The sequence below is a fragment of the Centruroides sculpturatus genome, unplaced genomic scaffold (genome assembly GCF_000671375.1).
Source record: "Centruroides sculpturatus isolate CEXI.00-Female unplaced genomic scaffold, Cexi_2.0 scaffold728, whole genome shotgun sequence".
Taxonomy (NCBI): Eukaryota; Metazoa; Arthropoda; class Arachnida; order Scorpiones; family Buthidae; genus Centruroides; species Centruroides sculpturatus.
Genome location: NW_019384847.1, coordinates 285,319 through 303,888, shown reverse-complemented (window position 1 = coordinate 303,888; position 18,570 = coordinate 285,319). Strand labels below are relative to the sequence as shown.

The window sequence follows — 18,570 nt, the reverse complement described above, 5'->3', positions numbered from 1 at the left end:
TTCGACCCGTCCGGATCCCCAGAGAGATCGTTTGCCATCTTGACCGCTCGGCCATCCGGCCGTCATTCTTTTCGCTTCTTGAGCACTAAGAGGACCTTTTTAGCAAGCCTATTATGGGTTCGCCAAGTCCACAATAGGATTATCGGATGATGGTAGACGGACCCCGACACATCTGGATGGATTCCCACCGAAAAATTCTTCAGGTTTTTCGACCCGTCCGGATTCATCTAAACGGATCCCGCCGAAAGATCCTCGGCGTATTTCGACTCGTCTGGATTTGATTTCGGGTCTCCCGGACGCTAGGCTGCAACTTTAACAGCTCGGTCATCTTGCCTTTCGTCTCTGTTACGTAAAAACATTATTTTAATATGAATTTTAAGTAAATATAAAAAATGAATTAATATGAACTTATCAAAAAGTAAAAATAGTAATCAGTAATTTAGAAATTTTCGAAGTTATTATCATTAATTATTATTTTTTTTTAAATTATTCGCTTGAATTTAAAATCTTAGCAGCGCCTCTACTGTGTATTTTTCAAACATCATTTAAGTTCTTCCTAACCACGTGGTTTCGCATATTTTACTGTTATGAGTGGTATTTGAATCTAATAACTTTATAAAGATTATTTAAAATCATGACATCTCTTGCAGAAGAAATAGCTGCACTTATAAATCCAGCACCGACATTAATAGAACCGGAAGATAATGTAGATTTTGGTTTGTAAACATTATTTTCTCTCGTATTATGCATTTTTATAAATTAATATAAGGAAATAAGGAACAAATCTTTAGATTTTAAAATATTTGTTAATATTTTGTAGATACTAAAGCTACTGTTGTTGAAAAATATGAAGAAGACGATATACCAGTTCATCAAAGTCAATTAAGAAAGAAAACTGCTCAAATAAATTTAGGCTCAAAATATGCCGGCAAAAAGATATCTAGAAAGAAGCTACAGGAGGAATATTCTGAATTAGGTAGATTTTAACAGTAAATTTATAACAGCTCACTATACACGCAAGTCCTGACGATGGACTTGTGAGCTCCAGCAAAGTAAATTTATGTTATATTTTAAAGGAGTTTATAATGAAAAATAATTATAAACTCCTTTAAAATATAACATAAATCTACTTTATTGGAGCTCCTTTAAATTTTAAAATGTTTATGTTGTTTATGAGTTTTAACTGTGGTGTTATGGTGGCTAGTCTGTGCTCAGATAAGCTGTGTGCAATGATTTATCTGTTTTCATCCATGTGTAACATTGCAATTGTAGGAAAAGAGATGGAAATGGTTGAGTATATTCTCTGGATGAATCCCAGATATTTATTACTCCACATCTACTAATTACATATAATATACAAATATACTGTACTAGGTCACAAGGGGGAGATATGACCCAGCTTATGCCAGCATGTCAATGTAAGAGAAAGAGAGAGACTCCATTTGACATCACTTGAGTTGTGGTCAACATTGTGTTGCCATTAACTGAATGATACAAAGTTATATGGTAATATAACTTTGTATCATTCAGTTAATCATATGTGCTCAGCCTGCAGCTGATAGCTCATCTGCTAATATTTGCTTGCAACATAAATCATAATGTGCCTTTAGTTAGCATAAAGGCACATTATGCTTATTTTTAACTGTATTCTACATTGCAAGCTACATTATTTAATATTCATTACATAAAATATACATATTCACGATGGCTTTGCAGTTATCACTACTATACTTCTGCTGCTCTAATTGAGCAGGAGTATAGTAGTGATAACTACAATGTAACGAGAAAGCCATTGTTTTCCCATTTCATTGCAGAAGTAGATACAAACCGTCAGTTCATCAGGAGTTGAAAATATCTCAACGTTTGCCAAACTTCAGTTCATTCAACCAATTTGTTTATACAGTAGAGCCTCGAAAACTCGGCACTCGATAACCTGGCACTCCGGATAACTCGGCCACACCCTGGCAGGGCAAAAATATCCTTAGTTAATTAATTTTCATGATAAAGACAGCTTTATGCCTCATAAAGTATTTTTCTGAGGTCTGTCTTATCAGGTAAATTACTGTACACAGTGTATTCATTAATTTTCATTTTCATGTAGTAAAGGCTCTATGCCTTCATGAAGGATGTACTTTTCCTTTGTTTAAGGGTATTTGGGCAGTGTATTCTCTGTTGTATTCTCAAGCAAACAATACATACAAGTACAGTACAATATTTTCTGAGGAAACACGCATCCTTATCCTTTTTTAACCCCATTCCTGATAACCCGGTATTTTCACAAACTCGGCCACCCTTCGGTCCACATTAGGCCGAGTTTTCGAGGCTCTACTGTATAATCATCATTGCAGTGAAAGTTATAATANTTCTTCCACAATTTTCTAAATTATTTAATAAATATTAATTTAATTAAAATTATTAAATTTAATAAGAGCTGGCACCTAACACTTACCTCTAGGCCAAATTACTTAGTATTTAATTATTAATAGTAGTAATAGTATAGCCTAATTTAATCTGGCAGTCATTTGGCTTTAATGTAACTATTGGGTTTACAGATGTTTATATAGGCCCATTATGTGTTTGACCAGGCCTAGAATGGGATGGTGGATGATGAGGAAGAGGACCTGACATATCTGGATGGTTTATCCCCTCCAAAAATTTTCTGGGGTATTTTGATTCATCTGGATTTGAACCTGGTCTACCAAAGTGGTAGGCTGCCTCTTAACCTTTGTAGAGAGGGTTAGTCAGATATGGCTCTATCACGATGTAGTGGAGAATAAACATAGGAAATTTTTTAAGAATTTTCCCTCGCATTTTTCTCGTTTTCATTTCGGAAAAATATTTTTTAAACAGTTATGTCTAGTAAAGAAAAATCTTTTTTTATTGTCACATAATTCATTTTTTATGTGAATTTTTTTTTCCAGTAATTATTGGCTAGTTTTTGGTGATATCCGCAAAATTTTTTTGCAGATATAGACGTCGTTCTCCAGTGCAACATGATCACCCTTAACAGGTATATCCATCAATCACTGCAGAGTGGTTAACAGCTTGGCAATCTGGCATCAATTAGCAGGTCCCATCAATATTATCTGATAAATTTTGATAGTATTAAAACTATCAAAATTTTTATCTATTTGTTAAACAGAATATTAAGATAGAAAAAAACAATTATTACTCCAAAAAGTCCATAAAATTCAGTGTAAAGAAAGTTTATTAATGGAACTAACATTTTCAACTTCATATGAAGTTTTTATGGTCTGTCTATGGTCATTTTCTAAGTTTCTGAATATGGCCATTAAATGTGGTCAAAAATATAGATTTCATTAATAAACATTTCTCTTTAATGGATTTTATGAGTTTTTGGAGTTAATATATGTAATTATATTCAGGTTTTAGACACTTTTTCATTTAGACAAACAACTGTTTTGTCACAGTAATGCCACTTTAAACAGAATTATATTGTATATAAAAAAATGAAATGAGTAGAGTTTACAAAATTGAAGAATATTACTGATTCAAAAATCTAACAGCAGAGAAGTTCAAGGTAATAAGAAACCAGTGTGAGGATATTTATTATTATTATTTAAAATACATACCAATACAATATTACTATTTGGTTAACAATAATGTAGATATATTTCTAAACTGATTACATAAAGTTTAAAGTAATCTATAAGAAATATCAATTGATTAAAATAATGATAAGTAAAATTTCCTCAATTTCATAAAAATAGCACACATGTTTGAGGAAAATAATTTAAAATTGAGGAATATAAACATTTTGACCAATCATGTTTCTAGCTTAGTTTGTGTCATGTGGTACAATGCAAACAACAATTAGTGTTTGTTTTGTTTGTTTGTAGCAATTCATATGTCAATGTGAGTCTAGCTTAATTTCTTACCAGGCAACTATGTTTAGTAGTAACCACCCTTCACTTACCTTTAACATGCAGTCTATTTTATTAACTTAATCTAACATTTTTGATCAAATTAATTGACCTTCATCAAGATCGAACAATTTTTGATTTATGATGAACGATTTATTTGATTGAAAATGTTAGATTATGTTAATAAAATAGACTGCATGTTAAAGGTTAGTGAAGGGTGGTTATTTTTAGGGACGTGCTGTTTGAGAAGAGTATGTTTAGTAGTAATTCTCTTTGTGCTTCCTATCCAATTTGACTAGAAGCAAAGATTATATCTATTGAATCTTAAAATTAAACTTTAAATAATCTACAGTTTTTCATTGATTATTAAGAATTATATTATTTTATGGCATAATTAAATTATTAATAAATTTGAGATGGGAAGCAAGTTAGTCTGCATTTAGAATGATCATATTTCAAGAAATAAGGAATTATTTAAAAATAAACAACACATTTGACTAGTGTAAAGTTTTGTTAAGTGAATAATTTATTTTTTCTTATTTTTTATTCTACTTCATTCTGTGATGCAAAATACAGTACATTAGCTTTAGAATGGTATAACATAAACAAAAAATATTTGCCTTTAAGTATTTATGTGACTTCTAGACTTCTATATGAAGTTGATATAAAGTATTTTAAGCTTGAGTTTATAAGCAAGGAATTGTAAATTTATATCATTAACTTTAAAAAAAATTATTATTTTTCGATAAGTGATTGAAAATTTTTGATTATATAGAAAGTAAATTATAAATGCTTGAACAGTTTATAATTAAAATACTTATTCCAGAATCAATTAGTGATGTGGATGAGGAGGAAGAGGTTGATGATGATGATGATGATGATGATGACAATGATGATGATGAATATGAAACTGAAGACCTTCTACAAGATAAAAGAATTTCTTCAAAAAAACAATTTTTAAGGTACAGTAACACCCCGAATTTATGCAATAGGTGGGACTGAGCGGTAACCGCGTAAGTCGGGGTATAATTTCGCATATAAATACATACAAATAATTTTTAATTGGGGCCGGAGACTAAAGAAAACAATAATTTAGAAAAAATGTTTAATAAAATCTTAGATATACATATGTATAACAAATTAGGCCTATATTATTATACAATTTTTCATGTTTACTTGATTATTACGCCACAATTTTAACATTGTTTCCATCTTAGCGATAATACAGTGATGTTTATGAATGATGCTTGAATTTAAAGATTGAGCATTTTTCACAGCTTTGAGAATGTTTTCTTTGCCTTTTATAATTGTTCTGACCGACAATTCCAGTAGATCAAACTTCTTTGCCAATTCACAAATTTTCATTTTTGTATCGAAGTCTTCAATATCGAAGTCAAACAAGTTAAACGCATTAGTAACGAAGCATTCGAAAAGTGTAACAAAATAGGAGTAACGATGATGTCATTCTCGTTTAACTCGTTCGACTTTACAAACATACCCAATGTTAACTATACATTCCAAAGATAAAGTTTTTCTTTTCTTGTTTGATGCAGAAGAATTAGTTCTACTTTGTTTGGATGACGTAGTAGAGTCTCTCAAGTCTCCGTAGATACAACAAACACAGAAATAAATAACACAAAATAAATTGTAGCTATGTGTGGATTCCTCGTGACACATTCGAACATGTAAGCTGAACAATAGTGTGGGTGGAGTGAGTAATCAAGGGTTGCATGGCGCTCAAACAAAAGACAAATTGACGAGATTTGAAAATCGCATAACTCCAGGTTTACGTAAGTCGGAGTATTACTGTATCAATTTCTTATTTAATATCTTCATTAACAGAATAATTTTTAGTCTATAATTCCTTTTAATTATTTAACACAATTTATAGAAATTAATATAGTAGAGTCCCGAAAACTTGGCACTCAATAACCTGGCAGTCCTGATAACTCGACCATACCCTGGCAGGGCAAAAAAATCCCTAGTTAATTTTCATTATAGACAGCTTTATGCCTCATAAAGTATTTTTCTGAGGTCTGTCTTATCAGGTAAATTACTGTACACTGTATATTCATTAATTTTCATTTTCATGTAGTAAAGGCTCTATGCCTTCATAAAGTATGTACTTTTCCTTTGTTTAAGGGTATTTGGGCAGTGTATTCTCTGTTGTGTTCTCAAGCAAACAATACATACAAGTACAGTACAGTATTTTCTGAGGAAACGCTTGTACTTATTCTTTTTTAACTCCATTCCCGATAACCCGGCATTTTCACAAACTCAGCCACTCTTTGGTTCACATTAGAGTGGCTGTTTTTCTAGCAAGTCCATTATGGGTTTCCTAAAAAAAAGGATGTGAGCAACTAATATGGTTATATCTAAATTAAATATGTTTAGAAGTGAAGGATCTGATGGAGGTCCAGGTGAAATTGCAATATATTCACACAATAAGTGACAGTTGCGGGTTCGAGTCTCACTCTGGGCTGATTCTTTTCTTCCAGAATTTTCTAAATTATTTAATAAATATTAATTTGATTATAATTATTAAATTTAATAAGAGATCCTAACACTTACCTCTAGGCCAAATTACTTAGTATTTAATTATTAATAGTAGTAATAGTATAGCCTAATTTAATCTGGCAGTCATTTGGCTTTAATGTAACTATTGGGTTTACAGATGTTTATATAGGCCCATTATGTGTTTGACCAGGCCTAGAATGGGATGGTGGATGATGAGGAAGAGGACCTGACATATCTGGATGGTTTATCCCCTCCAAAAATTTTCTGGGGTATTTTGATTCATCTGGATTTGAACCTGGTCTACCAAAGTGGTAGGCTGCCTCTTAACCTTTGTAGAGAGGGTTAGTCAGATATGGCTCTATCACGATGTAGTGGAGAATAAACATAGGAAATTTTTTAAGAATTTTCCCTCGCATTTTTCTCGTTTTCATTTCGGAAAAATATTTTTTAAACAGTTATGTCTAGTAAAGAAAAATCTTTTTTTATTGTCACATAATTCATTTTTTATGTGAATTTTTTTTTCCAGTAATTATTGGCTAGTTTTTGGTGATATCCGCAAAATTTTTTTGCAGATATAGACGTCGTTCTCCAGTGCAACATGATCACCCTTAACAGGTATATCCATCAATCACTGCAGAGTGGTTAACAGCTTGGCAATCTGGCATCAATTAGCAGGTCCCATCAATATTATCTGATAAATTTTGATAGTATTAAAACTATCAAAATTTTTATCTATTTGTTAAACAGAATATTAAGATAGAAAAAAACAATTATTACTCCAAAAAGTCCATAAAATTCAGTGTAAAGAAAGTTTATTAATGGAACTAACATTTTCAACTTCATATGAAGTTTTTATGGTCTGTCTATGGTCATTTTCTAAGTTTCTGAATATGGCCATTAAATGTGGTCAAAAATATAGATTTCATTAATAAACATTTCTCTTTAATGGATTTTATGAGTTTTTGGAGTTAATATATGTAATTATATTCAGGTTTTAGACACTTTTTCATTTAGACAAACAACTGTTTTGTCACAGTAATGCCACTTTAAACAGAATTATATTGTATATAAAAAAATGAAATGAGTAGAGTTCACAAAATTGAAGAATATTATTGATTCAAAAATCTAACAGCAGAGAAGTTCAAGGTAATAAGAAACCAGTGTGAGGATATTTATTATTATTACTATTTTTATTTTTTTATCTGTATGATAAGAAACATCTGAAGCATGATTAAGTACATTCATTTTATTTTTATTTGCCAAACTGGCAACAGAATTTGTCAAAATTCTGTTCTTTGTATGCAAGATTATGGATTTGGACATAGATATTTAGAGTTTACAGATTTTAATGAGTATTTTTATTCGTTGGATCAGGAGCAGTACATCTGTAATTTTTGCTAAATTTGTAATTAAACTAGAGTTGCCATAATTTAGTCTGAAACAAAAAAAATGTAAATCAAATAATTAAAATACATTGTAATTAAAATACTATTTCCTATAAATTTAGCTCTGATGATTCCCATCAAAGTTACAATTCTGCTTTCAGTGATAGAGAAAGATTATCTGAAGATCTTGAGAATATTGTGGATGAGGATATTGAAAGTGATCTGGATGAAGAGGAAGAAGATAAAAGTGAGGAATCTATTGATGAAGAGGAGGAGGAGGAAGAAGACGATGATGGAGATGATGATGGTTAGTAAATTTAAATTTTTATAATTTTTTTCAGATACAGTGGGTGATTGGCTAATGAACAATTCAGACTCCAAACAAATTGGGCCATGAACACTTTCATGAAAGATTTTTATGTTTGGGCAACAAACACATGTTCATATAACAAACACTTTTCAGAATAAACACAAGAAGAAGCAACATAAAATAATGAATACCAATTGATCTTCTCTTGTTTCCAGGTGACAATTTGAAACCTTTGGGGTGGGGAGATGTTGACATCGATGCTCAACCCGATACCAATCAGATAGTAGTCCTCTAAACTTTGAAACTCTCCCTTGTAATTCCAGCTTTTTGTTTATGTTTCTGACAGAAAGAATTTTTTTATAGCCTTTTTGAGACTGTCGGGCACTCATTAAGTTTTGCATTGGGTTTTATTTTCGAAAGATGAGCATTTAACTGTCTCATTGGATATTCATTAACATTTTAACACCAAATTTCATTTGGGCCTCACATTTACATAATTTTTTGTGCACTAGTTGATTTCTGTTCTCTGAATTTTTGTAAGTGCTTTTCTGAACTTTATATTTAAAAAAAAAACTGATAATATTATAGAGCCTAAAAAGAGTGGAGTGTCAAGAACTGTGCTCACCATAGACACCAAGCAAGAGATAATATACAAGGTAGAGAGTGGGCAGATGTGTGATGTTGATAAGCAGAATGGCTTGAACATATCTATAGTAGGCACAATCTTAGCTAAGAAAGATATAATCAAAAAGACTCAATCAGCTAAAGGAGTAATGAAAATCACATCTGAGAAACAAAGATGTGTCATCCATGAAAGAATGGAGGGATTGCTTTTAGTTTGGATAAAAGAAAGGGAAATGAAAAGAGATATAATTAGAATGTTTATTATTCATGAGAATACTATAGAAATTTTTGAAGTACATGCCAAACCATACTTACATCACTAAAGATGAGAAAAATATTTGATTTTCAGTTGATTTTTCACATGTAATTACTCTGCACATAATTGCTATTTCTCCAATTTGACAATTCTGAAAAATCCTGCAATATGTTTTTTATGAATGTGCTAAATTTCATGTAATATAGTGTTTAGTGTACAAGATAATGTTTTATTTACAGAACATTGTTCTTGATCAGGCTCTCTTAAGTAACCCTTGAAACTTTGTGATAGCATTGCTAATGTAAAACAAATTCATGGAAATAAATGATGGGAGGGTTGAGGTAAACACCTCAACCCTCCCATCATCTTAGAAGAATCAAAACATGATTTTTCTGTATTTTTCAGGTACAAAATTAAGCTGCAATTAAAATAATGCTTAAATTGTTGAAGGTCGTGGTGCTCCAGACTCTCTTATGGACACAAATGTTCAAGGTTGTAGCAAGTTGCAGATTACCATGTCATTATGTCATGTAAAGCTGACAGACATCCATAACATCATGACTACCTCTTGAAGCAGTTGTGTAAGATCTCCATAATGTCATTCTTAATGATATCAAAATGGAAAATCACTGTAGGCATGCAATTGTGTGACAATAAAGAAAAAACTGCATACAATTATAGGTGTGATGCAACAGTTTTTCATAGTGATTTTTTAAGGGCATGAGAAAAGCAGAAAAAATGTTTTCAACTGAAATTTTTACAGTTAGGTGAATAGCACATAACATGGGGATGTCATTGAAGCACAGTTAAGTAGGTCAGTTTGGTGAAAAATGCCCATGGAAAAAACTAGTTGTTACAGAAAATTGCCACTATTGTAAGTGATTGCAGATTAATAAAGCAGGAAATTATTATCAATATATATTTATATATTCATATATATATATTGTTGCTATGCATGTTCAAATAAGTTGTAGAAAATAACCAAATCATAAGGTCTACTTGAGCATGTATAGCTTCGTTAAATGCAAATTTTAAAAATTTTTTCTAAAAAAGAGCAATTTTCTAGAAAATAGAGTATTAATATTGTTTCTTAGAATTAAAATTAAATGAAGATTTAAAAAAAAAAAACATTTATTGAAATGTGTTAGATCAAAACCAATCATGTAAAAAGAGAATTGGGTGTGTATATAAATAGTTTAATATTATTTTTTATATTAACATAAATATTTAACCATAATTTGTATAAACAAATAAAATATATATAATTATTTAAAAACTTTTAGATATGGATATTGTGCAGAAGTTTTCTAAGATTGATGTTGGTGAAGAAATTGAAAAAGGAAAAGCTGTTNATGGAGAAGATGAAAAGAAAATATTTTTATGTTTTAATAATAGCATTTTTGTTTAAATTTACATACACACATGTATAATATATATGTTACTGTGAAAGACTGAAATTAGAGAATGTCAATATTCTCCGGTGAATGTCGACACATACAAAACACATCAGTGAAAGACCGAATATTTGGTTATATTATTATACATTCGAACAATCGCCGGTGTATGTCGGCAAACACAGATAACCTTTGGTGGAGGTCAAAACAACATCCGAGAAGCCGATGTCGACAGAGAGGCGGCAGTCTGACGCCAAATTCTTCTCCATTTCCTTCTGCTCAAATCGGTGATACCGTACGAATCAAAGAAATGTATGGCCATGGTCCATGATGTCAACCGTGGCCGTACAGATGCCCGAAATGCGTTGGCGGTTGTTGTTGGAATAGAAGACTCTGCCTTTTATAACTTAGCAAACAAAAAATGGTACCCTCAAGCAGCTTTATACCCGTAATCAGTTCGTAATTTGTAAAGAAAAGTTACTTTCCATAGATGAGATTTCTTCTCAAGAAATATTGCTGAGAGAAGCAGCTGCAGCTAATTCGAGAAGTGGAAGGCAAGGCTGTACACACTGTCATTGCAAAAAGAAGTGTTCCACGAATAAATGCAGTTGTAAAAGCAAGGGACAAGAGTCCCTTGCTTTTAACCATTGCAAAGAGAAGTGTTCCACGAATAAATGCAGTTGTAAAAGCAAGGGACTCTTGTGCAATTCAAAGTGCCATACAGTTTAAGTTGTTGCAATAAATAAGATTGTATAACGTTAATCACATAATTTATATGTAAGTTTATTATTGTATTATTTTCTTTTCTGATTAAGAATGTACTGTTCGTTTTAGGTTCAACAGTTTATTTACATGTGCTGTTACTTAAGCTTTCTCCTGTTTTGACATATTAAAAAGTTGCATTTTTGTCTTAACGTAATAAAAATATTTTTATTTAACATTCACCATCAGTGTATGCTGAATGCCAACATTTGCCAGTGTAAGTGAGAAATAATGATATTTAGCAAATATTCCATACATACACAAAACGACTGTATGAATGCTGACATTCGCCAGATATCAGTCATTCACAGTAACATATATATATATATAAAATATATGTTATTAAATGATCAGAAAGCAATTGTTATGGCTGATTTTATATTTCAACTTCAGTACAGAGTTACAAAAATGCTATTGATAAAATCTTAAGTTTATCTTGCTAACGCTCCAGTATTTGAAAAACTATAACATGGTTCTCAACCTTTCTGAGGTCATGGAACACTATTTGTATACTTTATATTATGTGGATCATTAGCATCAATATATTCAAAAATCTATAAGCAATTGTTTACTCTTCTCATGAAACAATAAAGCAATCAGCTAATAAACATTATTGTATGGAATAAAATAGCAAATTTGGAATTGTCTATGAATAAAGTAATATGTTATAATTTGGAATAAATTTGCAATAAAAACTTTTAAAAAAATTTTTTGTGGAACACTTAGACAAGTTTGTGGAACATCTACATTCCATGAAACATGAATTGTAAACCACTACATAACATTTAATATTATGTTCTTTATACATTCTTTACCTTAGTTTACACTGCAGTTCCATTCCTGCAAAAGCTGGCGCAAATCGAATCGGCATAAAACTTACATTTTTCAGAAAAAAGTATAGTATCCATCTTTAATTGTTTACACTTTTGTTTTCTTTCATCGGAAATTTTGGAATATGGTCAAATGGATGGGATGATGCTCCTTTTTACATTTACACTTCGCTCCCAATCATTGTCTAACTCACAAAGTTCATCCGTCAAACTTTCCATAGTTGAAAGGATAAGTTAACCTGACATAGAGCTACAGACGAGCAGAGACACTGATTGGTCGACCACCAGTCGCTGTAGCGCATATATAAGGTCAGTTTGAGCGGGAAAATTTGCCAGAAGTGCTACTGCATCGTAAAGTGTTTACCTGAACGAACTGATACGGGATACATTCATTGGCGCTATGGATTCGGATGCTATTTATTGGACTATTAAGTTTAATAACTTGACTAGTGGGTACCTAAACATTTAGTATTTTAATATTAATTTAATGCAAATGTATACATACCCAATAATATTAAACAGAAAAAATAAATATATTCAATAAAAAATCTTTGTTTTAACGAATGTACAATGTTGCGGCTCGGTAAATACATCAACACTAAAATGAAAATCAGTCTAGCATAGGGAAAATCGGGGAATTATACCGCGAAATGGTGAATTGCTCAGCGGCATTATTGTAAACTGGCATAAACCAAGGGCTACCTGTATTGTTATTTGATTGATTTTGGTCTAGCAATATATCTTAAAATGAAATAGTAATAAATTATAAACTTTGGACCAATGATACAAATTAATTTTTATTGTTTACTCATGCATCTATCAGCATGATTATTTTAAAAACCTTACAGTATAATTTGACAATAAACTGACTTTAATATTTATAAATGTCATTCATATTTTATAAAAATTTTATTAGTACATGAGAATTATTTTATGAATAGATTACAAAAGATTAATTATTGTCATCTTATCTATTCATTAATGAATCTTATCACGTGAATATCAATTGACAACTGTAAGCAGAATTTAGCTTAAAAGTAGTGGGATAAGGCAATATTTCCCATTTTTTGTTGTTTATATGATAAAATCATTCGTCTACATCTTAATGTTTATGATTTTATTTTCTATTTAATAAATGAAATGATGTATTTTCAGCATTATGGGATTGTCTTCTCGAATGCAGGATCAAGTTGCAGAAACTTTTGGTCGTCACTAATAAGCTTCCTCAACCAGATAAATTTAACTGTTTTCTTGAAGAAGGAGATGTCGACTATAATGATTTTACAAAACAAGGTGAATTATTTACACATAAATTAACTTCTAACTTTATCTTTAGATAAATTATTTAGTAATGTACAGTATACACATAGTATATACATATTAATTATATTGCTTCTTTATAATGATAAATAGCTAATAAAAATATATATGTTTTATTATAACACTCCTAAATTTAAATTTTGTATTTTTATGTTTATTTGATAAAAAAATCAATCTATTGCTGTGGTGGCTCTAGATTTCAATTCCAATACATACTGTCTAATTTATTGTATTTAATTTGGTCAGATTATCAATTGTCATCTCTGATTCATGCTAGTTGACCCTATTTTGTTCATAATGCATGAAATTGTGTAGTAGTAGCATTGATATATTGGTGTTTTACCATAACTAATCAGTCAGTCATTACATTCTTATGCATAACTCTAATAGTTATAATAATATTTTCATGTATTTAATATATAAAATAATGTAAGATAATTATAATTTACAGGTAGTTCTTCAGTTAAAAAGCTTTTAGACTTGTTAATTGAGGTTCAGACTAAATTGCTACAAAAAAATTCAGAAACTAGATACATACTTGATGATAAATCTCAGAAAGTAAAAAGGAATAGGTAAGAAAATATTAAATTATCTATAACATTAAAACTATTGTAGAGTTTTTTATAATTATTTCTGCTGTAAATAAATATGGTAAAGGCATATCAGCCTGCCACTCTAGTGGTTTGTCCCACATGTGTTGATCCTTTAACCTCATCATTTGTCTGCCTCATTGTGGGCATGGCCAAACTCATGATTCAAAGGTCCTCTCAGTGCCTACAGGTAAAGAGTTTAAAGCAAAAAATATATATATACTTGCTCTTTGCAAAATCTGTAAAGGTTTAAGTAGAAAATAAGTAGAAATTTATTATCATAAATTTCTACTTATTTCTATACGAATAAGTCTTATCATAAACGTTTGAGTCTTTCAGAATATTGCTCATCATCTAAATTAATTAAATTTCCATTTGTAAACTTAGCAAACTGCTTTGGCTTCTGTTTTTTGAGTACTTCTTGCATATCTGATCTCTACTTAGTGAATGATTCAGAGATTCAGTTATTGCATGCTAAAAATTTGTATGAAATTGTACAAAATTGCACAGAAAAACTGTAGTCTTTTCACATAACACAATAATTTTGTTAGCTGAACTTTAACAGAATTAAAAGTTGATTTTTGTGATGTAAAGGAATTTCAATTTTTTAAATATTTTTTAACAATTTATATAAAAAAAAAAGTTTAATCTTTATATAAAACTCATTACTTAATTAAGTTAAAAATTTTAGTGATGAAGAAATTAGTGGAAGCAGTGAAAAAGAAAGCGATGCTGACGAAACAGATGGAGATCAACGTGTTGGCAAGAGAAAACTGACTGTTGATGAATATCCTGAATTTTTGAATAAGAGACACAAAAACTTCACATCATTTAGGTTGTTTCAAAGGAATATCTTCAATATATTTAACTACTGAAATTTAGAAATTATATCCTGTATTTAATTTTTCTATTATGTAGGAATTCCACGATTCAAAAATGGAATGAAAAGACAAAAGTCGCATCTAGTAAATTAAATCAAAGTTCTTTTAATGCATTTGAACAGTCTGCTTTGAAACAAATTGAACAGGTATCAATTCTTATATTTGTTATTATTGTAAAAGTTTATTGAGATTAGTTACTAGTGCTATTTTCTAACTACTAAATGATAATTATACCCGAATAGATATGGTACATTTTCAGTTTATTTGATACAACGTCTTCAGGGGGTTCTATCAAATATCAACAATTTAAGGGTTCAACTTCTTGTCTTTTTAATTAATGCATATTTCCACATGGATATAAGAAATATATCATCTTCTGCACTTAAGCATTCCCCTGTTAACTTCTGTTGAATCCTATATTCTGAAGATGGTTTATCAAATAGACTGGAAAAGGTCAGTTTAAAAACAAATTTCTGTTCAGGGTGTAATTTATCTTCCAAAATTCATAATATAAATTTGTATAATAATATAATTTTCCAGTTTTTATATATAAAATTAAATTGACTGAAGTAAAATTGAAGCTAAGAGCAAAATTTGTCTTAATCAGATACAGTGGACATATGGAGTCTTCCTAAATGAATACAAACATTTTAAATTACTGTAATTATGTTAATTATTATCTGAGAAGAATACGATGTACTGTACACCAATCAACAGAGTAATCGTCTGAGTTTCATCTTCCATTTGTATTCAAACGTCTCATCGTCTACTGTCTGTAGGAAGTATTGTAAACAAATATGGCAACTTTTCAACAGAGAAAGAAGACATTTTGTGTTCTGTAGTTCACAAAATCAGAATCATTCATCATTGTGCAATGTGAATAATTTGCAAGAGCTGCAGAATTGTGACTGCTGTGGGAGGAGTGACAACAGATATGCTGTACCATGGGTAGAAAAAATTTGAGTACCAGTTGGATGTATGTCATGTGACATGAGGTGCATGTATTGAGATATTGTAATGGGCAAACATGAAACTTGGGCAGTTTTCCAATGTTTTAATATACATTACAACATTCTCAGATAATAATTAACATAATTACAATAATTAAAATGGTACATATTCTTTGGAAGACCCTATATTTTGAAGGTAAAAATATATTGTTTGTGAATTATGAAGATTAGAAATAATGAATTCTTTAATGTGAAATGTTACATCTATCATTTGAACATCTAAAATTAACAATAATTTGATAAATATAACAATTCATGCATATGTAATTAATTATTTGCATAAATTGTTATATAAAATATGTCATAGGTTGGATAAAGTGCATCCCTGTAGTTTATGTAGGTACTGAAGTCTGTGTTTGTAAATCTCGATGATCTCCATGTATTTGACATGTGTAGAATATATGATATTTTTGATGGTGGATGACTCTTCCTGTAAAGCCATATTATTATGAGAGGAAATCAAATTATTGACGGTAGTGGCTTCCACACACTATAAAAAGGGAGAACACAAACTATAAAAAAGGACATTGTATGTACTGTACATTATATAAAACAAAGAGTATATATAGGTATCCCTTGATTCACACAGTTAATTAATTCCTCAATGCTACCGCGTATATCAAAATTGCATTAATCAAATACAGTGGTATCTTGGTACTTGACCGAACAATCACAACTATCTAGAAATTTTCAGTTAAATATTTAAATTTTAATTCTGTTGTCAATAAAAAAAGTTTTCTGTGATAAAAATGAATAACTAATTTAAAAATAAAATTAAACTTTAGAGCTTCCTTGGAAATTAAGAAAAGATCAACCCAAGGGGGCAGGTGCCCCAATGTACAGGCAACCATGATTGATGGTGCTTGTAGGAAAACAATAATTTTTCACTCTGCTTTTAATTTTTGTGAGTTCTTGTGTGGTATCTAGGATGTTAGAGCAATGTGTGTAAACTCTCCTAATGAGTGTCATGAAGGTAGAGATTTTATATTTGAAATGATGCAAATGAGGTGCACAACAGATGGATTAATAATGATATTGATTGTTAACTTCCCTTCTCATAACTCTAATAAGATGTCTAGGAAATGCCTATCCATACAATTTTCTAGATCAAGTTGTAATGAGAGGCCAAAGAGTTGACATGGTTCAGAAAATGATGGACATTTATTATTGATTTTCAGACAGTAAGGTCAACATAACAATTTGCTATTACATCATATATCATAATGAGACAGCTTACACAGGTTCAAACAGCTAACTTACACAACAGGACAGTGATGGGGTTTCCCATCAGTACTCTCCTATTTTGCATATAAATGATGTTTCAAATTGGAAGAAGAAATAGCAGATCAAGTGTGCTAATTCCAAGATGGTTTGGTGATATTTGTATGACTCTACAACTATCTTGAATAGTAAATTTCTTAACTGGCAAAGACATAGTAATAGATTAATTGATGAGTAGAGATTTTGAAAGTCAAGTATGGTGATATATTCTTAAGGATTGTTCTAAAGAATATATAACCATACTCTTAAGGAGTGTAAAGATATATTGTTTTCTTGTACTGTACGTTCTTACACTTATTTCAAGTTTTTGGCTTTCAGTTTGTAATGTTCTAGGTATGGAGTAAGATATTTCTGAAGTAATTTTGCTAGTAGGCAAGCTATTTTTGTCAAGAACTGGGTTGTTTTCCAGTTTCGTGAGATTTTTCAAATGCAAAATTGGGGAGTGGGAACGCTTTTGAATATTTATTTGTTTAGAAAAGTGTGTGCCAATAGATTGCAATAGTTCTGTAGGTGCAGCTGAACAGTCTGTTTGAGCAATATAATCATGTATGAGTGTAGACTATATCTTGCTTCTACTGTATTAGCTAAATACGAGCATGGTGGTAGTGATGTCATAGTTGCCATGCATCTGACTGCTCTTCTTATGGATCCAAATCTTGTCTTTGTTACTAAGAAACAGTTTAAATTATAAAGTTGTGAAGAGTTTCAAGATATAAAATAATGTTTTTTGTCTGCTTAAAGGAGAATGGCTGAACACCATCAGAAAAATGAGTTATGAAATGGTGGTATGGCTTTGACTATGCAAGATCATGCAAGAAGCCTCTTACAGTTTCTCTTAGCACCAAAATTCCACCATTTTTCTAAGAAAACAATGAACATTGTTGTTATATTTGTTTGAAATAATTTATTTACATTGAATGAAAATGAATTTAAATACTATAAAATATAAATCTTATTCATTTTTATTTTATTTTAGATACTCAGTGATAAGCCACGGCTTATAAGTAGAACTCAACTGAAAAGATCTACTTACAGAATATTGGGGAAAGAAGAAAAAAAAGAAGAGGTGGAGACTTCTGAATCCGGAAAGGTAAATTTGGCTTTATTTTTATTTAATAAATTTTATCAATTATATTTTTTAGTGATGCCAGGAGACACCAATGAGTTACTCATGAGAATAGGAGTTACTAATTAGTCTACAGATTATTTTTTTCAAATAATATTGTAGATTTCAACCCATTACAGTAGAACCTCGAAAACTCGGCTCTCGATAACCCAGCACTCCGGATAACTCGGCCACACCCTGGCAGGGCAAAAAAGTCCTTAGTTAATTAATTTTCATTATAGACAGCTTTATAAAAGTATAAAAGCTCTCATAAAGTATTTTTCTGAGGTCTGTCTTATCGGGTAAATTACTGTACACAGTGTATTCATGAATTTTCATTTTCATGTAGTAAAGGCTCTATGCCTTCATAAAGGACGTACTTTTCCTTTGTTTAAGGGTATTTGGGCAGTTTATTCTCTGT

At 30.6% G+C, this 18,570-nt stretch overlaps 1 protein-coding gene across 1 annotated transcript in view; it reads left to right on the top strand.

The window, feature by feature from the left end:
- Positions 1–542: 542 nt before the first annotated feature.
- Positions 543–18,570, top strand: part of LOC111630400 (protein AATF-like) — a 47,049-nt gene continuing 29,021 nt past the window's right edge. Inside the window, exons 1-10 of the mRNA XM_023374490.1 lie at positions 543–716; positions 821–976; positions 4,711–4,846; positions 7,948–8,093; positions 10,260–10,358; positions 13,118–13,255; positions 13,734–13,854; positions 14,564–14,707; positions 14,791–14,899; positions 18,021–18,134. Coding sequence (XP_023230258.1) covers positions 635–716; positions 821–976; positions 4,711–4,846; positions 7,948–8,093; positions 10,260–10,358; positions 13,118–13,255; positions 13,734–13,854; positions 14,564–14,707; positions 14,791–14,899; positions 18,021–18,134 — 1,245 coding nt within the window. The 5' untranslated portion in view covers positions 543–634. The remainder of the gene's footprint in view (positions 717–820; positions 977–4,710; positions 4,847–7,947; positions 8,094–10,259; positions 10,359–13,117; positions 13,256–13,733; positions 13,855–14,563; positions 14,708–14,790; positions 14,900–18,020; positions 18,135–18,570) is intronic.